A 12,655-nucleotide genomic window follows, 5' to 3' on the forward strand; every position below is an offset into this window, starting at 1 on the left:
GGAAAACTGAGTTGAGGTGTGTTGCCTACCGTAATGATATCTGTTTTTGGCATGGTAGTTCTACTTGCTAGCTTGTCTTAAGAAGTTGATTATGGCACTTTGGTTTGGCACTCTTGCACTTCACGTATACTTGGGCTTTGATTACTAGTGAGTTGTGAATTGACTGTTCTTGATGGCTAGATTAGTGGAGACTTATGCCCTAATGAGCTTTCGTGCCTTATCTTTTTGTTGGAGTGGTGTCAAGTAAACTCTTAGTTTGTCATGAAAAAAGTCAACTTATTGAGGTCTCATTATTCTTGATTGCTAAGCATTGGAATTTATTGAAAATATCTCTTGGGTTTGTTTTGACATATGGATGATTCACCCTTTGGAGAGGATTATAGGCCGTCTTTGTTATTTGAGCCCGTTCGTTCTTTTGTTTCACATTTATCCCTTGCGAGCCACTTTGAGCCTTTTATGCTTAGCCTTTTCTTGGTTAGCTCCACCTTCCATATTGTTTGGAGAAAGGCGAAAAACATAGAGGTGTAATTTTTGGATGGATTGTGAAATATTTTGTGCTTGAATTGGTGATACCCCTTTAAAAAAAAAAAGAAGCTCACACACAAAAAAGAAAAGAAAAGAAGAAAAAAAAAAAGAATGAAAGGGGCACCAATATGTTTGAAAATGAGGAATCATGCTTTATGGTTGGAAAATATTGAAAGGGTAGAAGGAAAGATAAGGTGGAGTTGAAAAAGTGAAAAAATTTGGGCTCACATTGTTAAATTAGCCCTAAGTTGTTTGCCTATTCTCAGACATGTGATATTTTACCCTAACCTTGAACTATTTTTCCTTACCCTGCATTACAACCGAAATTAAAGTCCTATTTGATCCTAGGGGTGATGGAAAGTAGATTGATGGATGAGAGAGAGAGTTCCAATGCTTGGTGTTCCATTCATGAGACCGTGTGTCCACCATATAAAGCGTTCTTTTCGTGTCACAGTGTGCGAGTGCTTTGCTTTCATTTATATTACTTCTAACCGCACACTTGAGAGTTCAAAATATGCACCTTTGTTTCGAGTGATTTTTCTTTGTGAGTGCATGACTTGGTAAGAATTGAAGTCGAGACTCGGTCCGGAGAGAGCGGTTAGTCATTACATACTTGTGGTTGAGGCCCATATCACACACACGCTAAGCCTAAGTGCCATGGTTTATTTTTGGACTTGATAGCGTTTGGAACTATTTATGCCTTCTTATATCATTCTGGTAGTTGCATATTCTTTGCTTGATGAACCAATAAGTTGTATGACAGATTTTGGATTCCATGTGAAAGGGTTCCTGTGTTTTGTGGGTAATCACTGCTGAAAATCCTCACGAGACTTCACTCGTCCTACCGGGGCCGCTTGGGGGTTTAAAAGAACAATCAGTTTTATTTATTTTCTTTAGTTGCATTTTGTTTTCTTTGCTCGGGACTAGCAAAGTGTAAGTTGGGGAGTGTGATAGGCGTGTAAATGTTCACGTATGCGCCCCTAATTTATCATTGCTAAGTCTATTTGTATTGTTACTTGAAGTTTTATGCTTTATTTTGGTGTTGCAGGTATTTAGAAGCTTTGATACAAAATAAAGTATAATTTTGGATTTTACTCGGCATCGAAACAAAGCCTACGGTCAATTTAATAAAACGATGGGCCAAAGTTCGTGATGGATAACCAGGGCGAGAAGTACCTAATCCAATTCCTATATGATGACCAACATGTGGGCTTGGGCTTGCAATGAAGGGAAGTCGGCTGGGAATAATAATAGGAAAAGAAAATAGGTTTTCTTATGGATGGCTACATAAGCTTATAAAAAGGAGACGCACGGCAGGGAATTTTGGGGAGACACGCATTACAGCAGAAAAAAGAAAGAAAGGCTGCCGCTTCTTGCCGAAAGCAGAGAAAACTTGCTACGGGAAAACCATCTCCCAGTTTCATGTTTACTGTCAGCCGAGCTTCAATGAATACCATTCCGATGTTCGGCTAAACTCGTTTCTAGGGTATAGATGAAACTCGATCTCTGAGTAATAATGTTTATATTTTGATTTAGTGTTTTATTATTCGAATCGTGGCTGTATGACTTGAGGATTTATTTGCGGTATTAATTTTCTCTATCAAATCTTGTGTATGATTTTCTAGATTTTCATGCACGTTCATACAACGATTTTTAATTGTTTTGTGATAATTGAGTAAGATGGGTTATGCTCCGTAAGACGCGCCGTGCTATTAGACGGTCCGTGCCATAGAGACGGATCGTACTAGTATGACGGTTCGTGCTAGGCGGCGATACCCCATGCTATTTGGTGATTCATAAATATCTTTAGGTGATACCGTGAGGGCCTGAGAACCCTAACGATATCTGGATTGATTCGAATAATAGATCTTTATCATCGTATATAAATTGTTACAACGGGTCGAGTGGATTCGAAACCCTAGATCTTTTCTCTCATAAACTTTCACTATTTCTTAATTGTTTTAATTTAATTTAGCTTTTAATATTTTCGAAATCCAACAATCAAATCCTTTTTCCGAATTAAGTTAGAAATTAGTTAGAACAATTGCAATTCAGCCTTCGTAATCCCTGAGGACGATACTCGGAGTACTTACCGCTATCTTTCAGATAGTAGTAATTATTCTGTTTTATTAATTATTTTTGATACGGAAACGACACGATCAGTTGCCTTCATTATACCAGTGCTGGGAATGCCTAATCCTTTACCAGTGCTTGAAGATTGTTATAATACTTCAATTCAAAAGGGGGGGGGGGGGGGGGGGGGGGGGGGGGTTCTGTGAAATAACCACAAAATATTGGCAGGTCAAAATTTTCATCATCTTTGATATTCTTATAATTCGTCTTACTGTTTGAGTTAACAAGCTAGAAAACCCTAACGATTATTTCCTCTAAAATCCATGTCAAAAAAAAAAAAATTTTCCTCTAAAATGTGCTTCATCATCTTTTGATATTCTATAGTTAGTCTTACCGTTTGGGTTTACAAGAAGCTTAACTATTATTTCCAACATAAAAGGATAAACAGATATACAGTGTCATCATAATTATCTCGTGAAGTGATTTTGTTAATAGATACACAGTACCACCTCGATCGAGAAAGGATCCTGTCATGTAACGATCCTTATAGTTAATGTGATCCCAAATATTTGACAAACTTTATTTTTTGCATAAATGCATGATAAACACATGATCAGATAAAATGACCGATCTGATCTCCATATAGAACAATAATGGATACTTTTTCCTGTTACATGAGGAATGACATGAGATAATCTTCACATGAGATGATCTTAACTCCCCCACCTGATCACCTTAGCATTTCCAAATTAAACGTCATCATGCCTTATTTGGTTAGAATGCCATGCCCGATTTCATTGTCTCGGGTGCGCCTTCCATCTCAAACTTTATTAAATTATTCTACCATAGAATTTTAATTCCCTAAATACATCAGTAATAGTAATAGCTATTACGTTCCCAAAACAAAAAAATCATTTACAACAATTTGGCTATCGAAATTTGTTAACCTCATTTGCATTAATTAAACTTCAAGTGAAAATTAATCACTCATAAAAAGAAAAACATAATTGTTTTTGAGTAAATGATACAGTTTGAAGCAATTTTTACCTCGTATGAGCTTTTAACGCTTTCTTTCTCTCTCTCTCTCTCTCTCTCTCTCTCTCTCTCTCTCTCTCTCTCTCTCTCTCTCTCTCTCTCTCTCTCTCTCTCTCTCTCTCTCTCTCTCGTACCGCAAGTTTCATTGCATCAAACTTCTTATGTATTTGATGGTGGGGTATTGTCGACGGCGGCTTTAAATATCATGTCGAAGGCATTCTCTATACATGAATTTAATTTTGGTGGATCTATGAAGCCTTTTTCCATTCGGATGGTGATCCTCAGCTTGCCCACATAGCTCATGATCGTTATTGCTAGACTCTGCAATACCATCAATCATCAACACCATGTTAGTTTTGCTAAATGTATAACAAAGTATTAAGCTACATTAGAGGTTGGTTTAGGGAAACGAAAATATATTATTTTCTTTTTAACAGCGAAAAAGCGACCATATTATTAATCCAACCAAAATTGAGTTACAAAGGCATACGAGATACAACAATAAAAGGGCTAGAGCATACGGCATCACAACAAAAAATTAGCATCCAAATATATTAATCTTATGGCCGCCGCCTATTATATATTCAAATGGCACTGCTGACTATTTGAAGTGCTTGCCATGAGGGCTTGCTTAAGAAGTTCACCAGCCATTGCTCTTCAGAGCGGGCGGAATGTGGAAGGAAGGGACATGTATAAATAGGCCAACTAAAGTTGGGTCATGTTGACTCTACTCATACTTTGACTAATGCTTCCGTTATTCAGAAAATGCCATATCAACGTGCTAAATTGATCATGATGATGTTAATCAATGTACTTCCTATTGATTGAAGAAAAAGAAAACTTAATTTTCCCTAAAATTTGGGGAGGGTTGGGTATGTACAAAATTTTAGGGAGGGCTGGGTATGTACAATGCTATAGGCACCACTTGAATGTGTAGTATATATTACATAAAAATTCATACTATTTTCGTATAAAAGTTTCTTATAGTAGCATTGAAATTCATGACATTTGTTTTAAAATCATAACCTCAAGACGAAAACTCTTATTATGCGAACATTTGTGGACTCAAATTTATCGTTATGAGTTTCTATGAAAATACTACGAATATTTATACTCACAATATGAATTCAAAACTGTTACCCGGAATAGTATGAATTCATGTGATTTAGGGGAATGCATATCGCGCACATCAAAGTAGATGTATGTATTGGAATATTTCCCTAAACTTTTCGTTGATTCACCAACTTTATGGTGGTGCCAAGCCAACCCCTCAAACCAACTCAATCATCTATAGGGTTTACTCGAACATCGGAAGTACGATGACAACTTCAATACTGTAGACATATGTACACATACATAAAACAGAAGAAAACTATACTAATTAGTGTACCTCTGGACCGCCGACCAGTGTGAAGTACAATCCCTTAACAGGATGATTTGCCAAAGCCATTTGCTCAACTGGCCCAATCAAATTCGACATTGCTATGCTCGAGCTATTCAACGTGTCATAAACGTATTGAGCTGCTGCTTGAAATATCAATTTCCTGATACTTTATAATTCCTCTATTCTAATAGAATAACCTATTTATAGAAACAAAAATGCTAACCAAACGACATGGTCAATTTTTGTCATTTCATTGCAAATGAGAACAATCGATCTATACCCAAGGGCAACAAAAAAATCTTCTAGTATCGAGGAAAATTCTTTTGTTTTTAATAGCAAATTTTTTTATTGAACTCAACAAAGGATACATCATTTGAATATATATAGGAACACTACAAGGAATAATACATTTGCCGGCGCTTGAATAACGCTGTTAAAGACCCGTTAAACGCCGCCAAATATTCACCGGCGTTTTATACCAAACGTCGGCGACGTGGACATCGGCGACGTGGACGTCGGCAACGTGGACGTCGGCTTATATTTCCGGCGCTTAAGAACGCCGGGGTAGAAGTTCTGCCGGTGTTTTTAAAAACGCCGTCTAAAAGGTTCAGCCGTTAACATTCGGCGTCCGTCCGTTACAGTGACATCATTATGACGTAGTACGCCAACGTTTTTTGTCAAAAATGCCGGAATCAAGTTTTAAAAAAGCCCACAAAATCTGGGCCCAAAATCCATTATTTAGCCCAGCAAATTAGAACTCCCTTATTTAGCCCAACAAATTCCCATTTTAAATCTAGGCCCAAAATCCATTATTTAGCCCGGCAAATTCCCATTTTCAAATGTTTGAACCAAAAAATCTCTAAAATCTCTAATTGTCGATGAGAGAGAGTGGAACCGAATCAGTTTAGCCATACAAAATATCTCTAAACTTGATGAAAAGGAACCGAATCAGTTTAGCCATACAAAATCCCTAAAATCAAAAGCCTTACGAAACTTAATCGAATCGGAAAACAGAAACCTAACAAAGTCGGAATACCTGACAAACGGAGAAACCAGCAAAATCATGAAAGAGAGTGATCGATCGACGAAAGGAGATAGTTAACATAGGAATACTTTCGTCTAAATCGATCGGAATACCTGAGAAACGGAGATCGACGATGAGAGGAGAAAAAAAAAATATTGATGGAGAGAGAAGAGTGAGAAACGAAGCAGTGGGTATAATGTCTAATTGTCGATGAGAGAGAGTGGATCTGAAAAGATGTTCTCTCTTTTGGCGTGTTATTTGCCGTGTTCTAACGTTTTTCCTTATTTTGCCATTAAGTGGTATAGTAATGAAGCTACAGCCAAGTAACGGCATTAAGGTATTACTCGGCGTTTTAATAAATGCCTTGACAGTTGGCACAACATGGCGCCTTCAAAAACGTTGGCTTAGCAAGCGCCGTTCAAATTGCATTTTCTTGTAGTGGAAGATTCTATTTTGATAGGAAAAATTCTATTTGAAATGAAAAATAAAATCATCTAAATGTATGCATACCTCAGGTCCTCTAAACTTCCTTAGAATCTCTAGCATCCTACCGGTGAGATAAACGGCCGCCGAGTTTCTTTTCCTCTTGATCATCCTATGTGCTTTCTTCACAAATCTGATTGGGTTTGAGTTAGTCTGATCATCGTTCTCGCTATGCTTCAGTTTAGGGATGGTGATATGCAAGAAGGTGAACTGGTTCCCCCATGGCATCTCGGAATTGGGCTTCACCATCTCTCCAATTGTCTTGTACCCACCAATGGCTCTGGTGTTGAGCACCACTAGTGCAGTGGCATTTGCATTTGCATTCCCCTGCTGCTGCTCATCATCTAACTTGATTGAAAGCAGAGACTTGTAAAGAACGAATAGAACCTGTGTATTGGTAGCCGACTTGACCAATGCACCAGAATTTTTACTTAGTCTAGAATTTCTACACAGATTTTATTTATAACCTTTCTGAGTAAATTTTTAATTTTATTTATTCGAATTTTTGGAACGGGTGTGGCCCCACTATATAGCTCTGCACCTGATCGAAGGGCTTTGTTCACTTGGGGTCACAGCTGCAAAACGAAATGAGCTGCTCACTCAGCTAGTTAAGGTAAGGTTCAGCTCAGCTCGTTTGTGTAGACTCGTTTCTTTTAAAGAGTTTAAAGAAGTTTGTTAAGTAAATTAGCCAATCGAGTTCGAGTTTTAGACTCATTTAGTAAATGAGCCGAACTTAAACACTACAAAACTCGGCTTGACTTGTTTGCACCCCTACTTGGGATTTCCAGAACTATAGCCCTATCTCTTAGCACGACTTGTAATACTCCGTAAGTTTTCCTTCCCCTAATTATTCTAATATATTTGTCTATTTATTTTTACTTATTCTCTCAAAAAACCTCTCTCAAAAGAGTATCTCCAACAATCTCATGTGTCTAAATTTGTAATCTAAAGACCTGTGTTGAGACTTTTCGGTAAAACTATTTCAAAAATACTAGAACCATACCCATTTACCCGCTCACACTCACATGTCGTGTGTGTATGACACACACACTTGTGAATGTAAGGGTGTGTAAATGCAATAAGTCTACCCTCACTGCTCCCTCCACCATAACGCTTAATCTCACTGTCCGCCTCGGCAATTAATGATCCAGATTTTAAAAGAACTCTTTCAAGAAATAGTTAAAGTCTTCCCTGAAAAAGTTCTTTTAAAATCGAAACCGTTCAAAACATTTTTGGATGGTGAGATTGATAACGGTGGAGAGAGCGGTGAGGTAGACTTGTGAGTATGATTCTAAAATGATTAAAAACAGTTTCAGGATTAATAGGGTTCATGAAACATGTCTATAAAAGTGTCTATAAAAAGAAATTGGACGATTATGTAAATCAGAACCGTCCAATTCCTTTTCATGGACATGTGTAATGCACCATAACATTTTCCGAACTGTTTTGAGTGGGCATTGACCACAGCATCTGGTTTCGGTTAAACACAGTTGGCGCGCGCTCTCTCTCTCTCTCTCTCTCTCTCCAGGAACAATGGCACTCCTACTGTACAATCACCACCACCGTCACCTCATCACACAAGCACCTCACTCTCTACACAGAGCCAAGGCCAACTGCATGGCCATATCTCTCTCTCTCTCCTCCTTCACTCCCCTTCCAAATTCTCCCTCCTCCCACCGCCTCTCCGCTATTTCTCCACCGCCACTCACCAATCCTCTCCATCTCCCCGCCCCCCGCTCTCGCCTCATATGCCAATCGAACGGCTCAGGTCCTCTCTCTCTCTCTCTCTCTCTCTCTCTCTCTCTCTCTCTCTCTCTCTCTCTCTCTCTCTCTCTCTCTCTCTCTCCTGCGAATTGAATTTGCCTAATTGAATTGTTTGATAATTGGGGTTAGATTCATTTGGGTTGATGGTAATAAATTCCGAACTGTATTTTTTGCGCGGTTAAGTAGGTTTTAAGGAATTGCAAAATAATCCGTGTCCTCGACGTATGCCTCGTATGGTTGGGAGTTGTATAACGGATTTTGGGTGGTTTTATGTCATTCGCTAAATTTGACAAACACGTGGTGGGCGTTCAAAGTTCTGTGGACTCAGTAGTGCAATTGAATAATTTTTTCAATCAGCGTGCAATTGAATAGTTGATCTAGGCTTCGGGTTATGCTGGTGATTGTCGCTTATGTTCATACTTCTAAAACAATGAGCTCTCTCTCTCTCTCTCTCTCTCTCTCTCTCTCTCTCTCTCCAGTGAGATGAATAAGCCTCACTGAATGTTTGATATTTGAGGTTGGATTCATTTGAGTTGATCGTAAATTCGTAACTGAATTTTTGCCTGGTTAAGTACGTTTTAAGGAATTGAAAACTAATAAGTGTCAATGTTCATTCACATAAAATAAAATAAAATTGTGCTTCATAGGGGTGGAGTTACAAATCGAATTTTGTTGTGGAAAAGGGCTTCTTAAGTAAATAGAATTTACTTTCCTTGTCTTGCTTGTTTGTTAGATGTTCTTTTCCATTTTTTTGGGAGGGAGGGGACAATTCTACTCTAAAGAAAAAGGAAACCGGATTAGGATTGGCATAAAATGAAATGAGGCACATCATATGATTACGGTGCAATGATTATGTGAAATCACTTGATAAGTTCCCATCACTTTGCAACTGATTAACAGAAAATCTTTTATTACCTTCTCAATTTGTGTATGACTGAAACCTCAATCCTGTGTAAATGTGAAAATTTAAGCGACATTATGATCTTTGTTCTAGATATGATGTCACAGCTTGAGCTTGGAAAACCAGAAGAGAATAGGAAGCCAGAGAAGCATGTAAATGGGATATTCTGGATCCTCCTCCTTAACCTTGGAATTTACGTCGCGGATCACTTTTTTCAGGTCTTACTTTTTAATGTTAGTTTTTTCTTCTTTGTTCTCTTGATGAAATATCAATGAAGGATGCAGATTTGGGGGAGCGGAGGATGATTTGTGGGTATATGGCAGCAGGCTATTCCAACATAATATAGAGTCGGATTCTGGAGATCTCTGACAATTCTCGAAGCTGATTAAACATCATTAAAGAGAAACAGAATTATCCTGAAGAAACTGATCTTTAAGTTCCCTCCAAGTCAGTTTAGGTTCACTTGATTCGGATGACCAAGCTAAAACCAAAATTTTCTGCCTTTCACAGGTTAGGGGTATCAAAGCCTTGTATTTCTACCACAACAGGCCTACATGGTACCAGTTTGTGACATCCACATTCTGTCATGCTAATTGGTGAGATCTCTATACTAATTATCCATGCATAGAAAAAAAGTGACAAGTCGCAACGCAGAAGGATGTTTAAAAAGGCATTTTGTATGTCTACATAGAACTGTTTTATAATCCTTAAACTATAAAATTGAGAATAAAAATAGTAAAGTTACTTTGCTCTCTAACATCCATAGCCCCATCGATTGGGGATTATGTGAGTATTGTTATTGCTATTGTTGTTGTTGTTCTCTCTCCCCATTGTCTCACTGGCCGACCTTGACCCCCCTGGTATTTTGGGTATTTTGAGGTCATATCTAGTATTCATAGTTTGCCTCGATTTGGTACCGCTTTCGCGGCCCGCACCGAAACAGTGCTTTACCCCTAGATGTCCAGTCAACTGCTGCGCCCAAGTTGGTGATTAGCTTATGTTATCAATAACAAGCAATATATCTTGTAGTCGAAAGACTCGTGTGTTGAGAATGTAATCAATTACGTCTTGCGCCTCTCTCTAATAGTTTAAGCTTTTAGATGAGTTGGTGTTACAAAAATCGATGCGAAATAGTCACTGGCTGCCTTTGTTCTCGGTCTATCTCTGATGTTCAGTCCTAATAGTTTTCTGTGTATCATCATCAGGAACCATCTCTCCAGCAACCTTTTCTTTTTGTATATTTTTGGTATGTCTTCATTGTTTCCTTTTGAGTCCTAAAATTCATAGAGAGGACACAATGTATTAAATTTAAGATTTGAGAATGTAATATTACACTTTTCCTTAGAACAGGAAAGCTAGTTGAAGAGGAGGAGGGGAGCTTTGCGTTATGGCTTTCTTACATCCTAACAGGTGCTGGAGCAAATCTTGTCTCATGGTTTGTTCTTCCAACAAATGCTGTTTCTGTTGGAGCGTCGGGTGCTGTATTTGGACTATTTGCAGTTAGTGTCCTTGTGAAGGTAATTCTAGTTGTACGTCACTGTACCTCGTTGTGAAACCATTGCGTGTAAATTTGTCTACTAACTTTTTCGTCCCTGCAGATGTCCTGGGACTGGAGAAAGATCCTTGAAGTGCTCATACTGGGTCAATTTGTTGTAGAGAAGGTAAGCAATTGATTGTCACAAAATATGGACTCCATGAATTGTCATCTCTGTTTGCTTATGAAATTTGAAGCTAAATCTTTGGGGCTGTATATTGATTTGTTTGATAAATGTAGAACATGATGAATGAAGCTCATTTTGAAAAACGGGAGCATTATTTGCCCCCCGACTCTGACTTTGACTGACTTGCCCAAACAGCATTCTGCTTAAATGGTTAGTTCTTTCATAAGTACTGCATTAAAGTTTTGGAAATGGCAAGGTCGCCACTGTTGTCGTGTGCAAATGCATTGCAACTACTGGTCTTAGATTAGGATACTAAAATTGGTTATCCAGTCTCCAACCTATAGGTTACTATCCAATGCTTTCATAACATTGGTAACTCAGACTCACCCAAACCTTATTTTTATCTTCCCAATAAAGGCGTACTCAATTCGGATTCTTGTTATTTTGCGTGGAAAAATTGTCAACAAGAGCTTAATTAATTATTCCTTTGCTTGGTGACATCCATTCGTTGTTCTTTCTTGCCGGTTCGAACCTGCATTACCCGATGGGAGAGTTTACCATAAGGGGTTGTGTGTGTTTACCATTCTTCCTAGATAAGGGGTACAAGTAATTTGGTGAAGAAGATCCTTAAGAGGGAAGTGAAAAATAGATTGCCGTTTTCTTTCCTGCTCTGTGCATTCACTTGTAAGAGGGAAGTGTGAGCCTCAACAGTCACATTACTTTCTTTAGAGAGATGAATTTCTCTCAAGCCTTGGTCTTGTTTATTCAGATGCTGCTTCTATAGTTTCATTTGCATTCAATTTGATTGCTCAATGAATCGCCTTCTTATTCTCATCTATGCATCTGATAATGAACTGAATGAATTATTCCAGTGATGATGTATGCAATATGTGATATTCCCTGCATGAGGATGGTTTTTGAGAGCATTTGCTATTTGGAAAGTTACTTCCAGCTTTTTTTGTCTCCTGTCAAAGTTGCCCTCAGATTCTTTCCTATCCAATCAGCTTTATATTGACTTGACTTCCACATGGGCATAATCAGGTGATGGAAGCAGCCCAAGCTTCGACAGGGTTGTCAGGCAGTTTTCGCGGAGGCTATGCCTTACAGAATGTTAATCACATAGCACACCTTTCTGGTGCATTGATAGGCGTGCTACTGGTATGGCTTCTGAGCAGACTTGCGTATGAACCTTCAGATCAAGAAATACCAAGTAGGAGGAAGAAAACAGGCTGAAATGAAATTGCCACTTTTGATTTGAGTTTCCACAAGGAACTAATTGCATGGCTATGAGTTGTTTTATTTTGGTCTGTGTAAAAGTTGCATTCTTTCAGTCCAACCTTCTTGCAACAGGAGGGGGCACACCTAAGGCTATACTATATTTCCAAGAAACGTTTTCTTAGAATGTTCAATTGGATGTAAAGCTAAAAATCCTCAGAAAGAAAAGACATTTATGACCAAGGCTTTACTTAATGGTGATAAATTTGTGAATATATGATTATTTGTCAAAAGTCCTTTGCTAGCGTGTTCCCAGGTCAACTAAGTTGTGTTTTGAATCTTTTGATTAACTCAAACTGGTTGCAGGAGTTGTTCTAAAATCAGGGTTCTACAGAATCCGGGTTTCCTTCTTCCCCCTACCCTCCTTTGTCTCTCTTCCTTTCTCGTTTCATATACAATGGTAAGTAAATCATAGTAGACTATCAAGTGAATCCTACACGTGTACAAACATATCAGAGCTACTCGTTTCGTATGACACCATAATTGGAACTTCGAAACGTTGATTGCAGGATATATGAGTCTACATTTGT

The 12,655-nt window shown here is 38.3% G+C and overlaps 2 protein-coding genes across 2 annotated transcripts; one reads left to right on the forward strand and one right to left on the reverse strand.

Annotated features, from left to right (window-relative positions):
• Nucleotides 1–3,763: 3,763 nt before the first annotated feature.
• On the reverse strand, nt 3,764–5,179 carry LOC131316682 (wax ester synthase/diacylglycerol acyltransferase 3-like). Its single transcript, XM_058346117.1, has 2 exons — nt 5,024–5,179; nt 3,764–3,954 (listed from the first exon to the last, which is right to left on the reverse strand). Exons 1-2 carry the CDS (start codon nt 5,111–5,113, stop codon nt 3,793–3,795), a joined length of 252 nt encoding a protein of 83 aa, XP_058202100.1. The 5' UTR covers nt 5,114–5,179; the 3' UTR covers nt 3,764–3,792.
• Nucleotides 5,180–7,974: 2,795 nt separating this feature from the next.
• On the forward strand, nt 7,975–12,358 carry LOC131316680 (rhomboid-like protein 11, chloroplastic). Its single transcript, XM_058346115.1, has 7 exons — nt 7,975–8,292; nt 9,283–9,407; nt 9,700–9,785; nt 10,395–10,435; nt 10,540–10,706; nt 10,788–10,850; nt 11,892–12,358. The coding sequence occupies exons 1-7, from the start codon at nt 8,058–8,060 to the stop codon at nt 12,081–12,083; spliced, it is 909 nt and encodes a 302-aa protein (XP_058202098.1). The 5' UTR covers nt 7,975–8,057; the 3' UTR covers nt 12,084–12,358.
• Nucleotides 12,359–12,655: the final 297 nt, after the last annotated feature.

This window comes from Rhododendron vialii, chromosome 2a, assembly GCF_030253575.1.
Source record: "Rhododendron vialii isolate Sample 1 chromosome 2a, ASM3025357v1".
In the NCBI taxonomy this organism is placed as follows: Eukaryota; Viridiplantae; Streptophyta; class Magnoliopsida; order Ericales; family Ericaceae; genus Rhododendron; species Rhododendron vialii.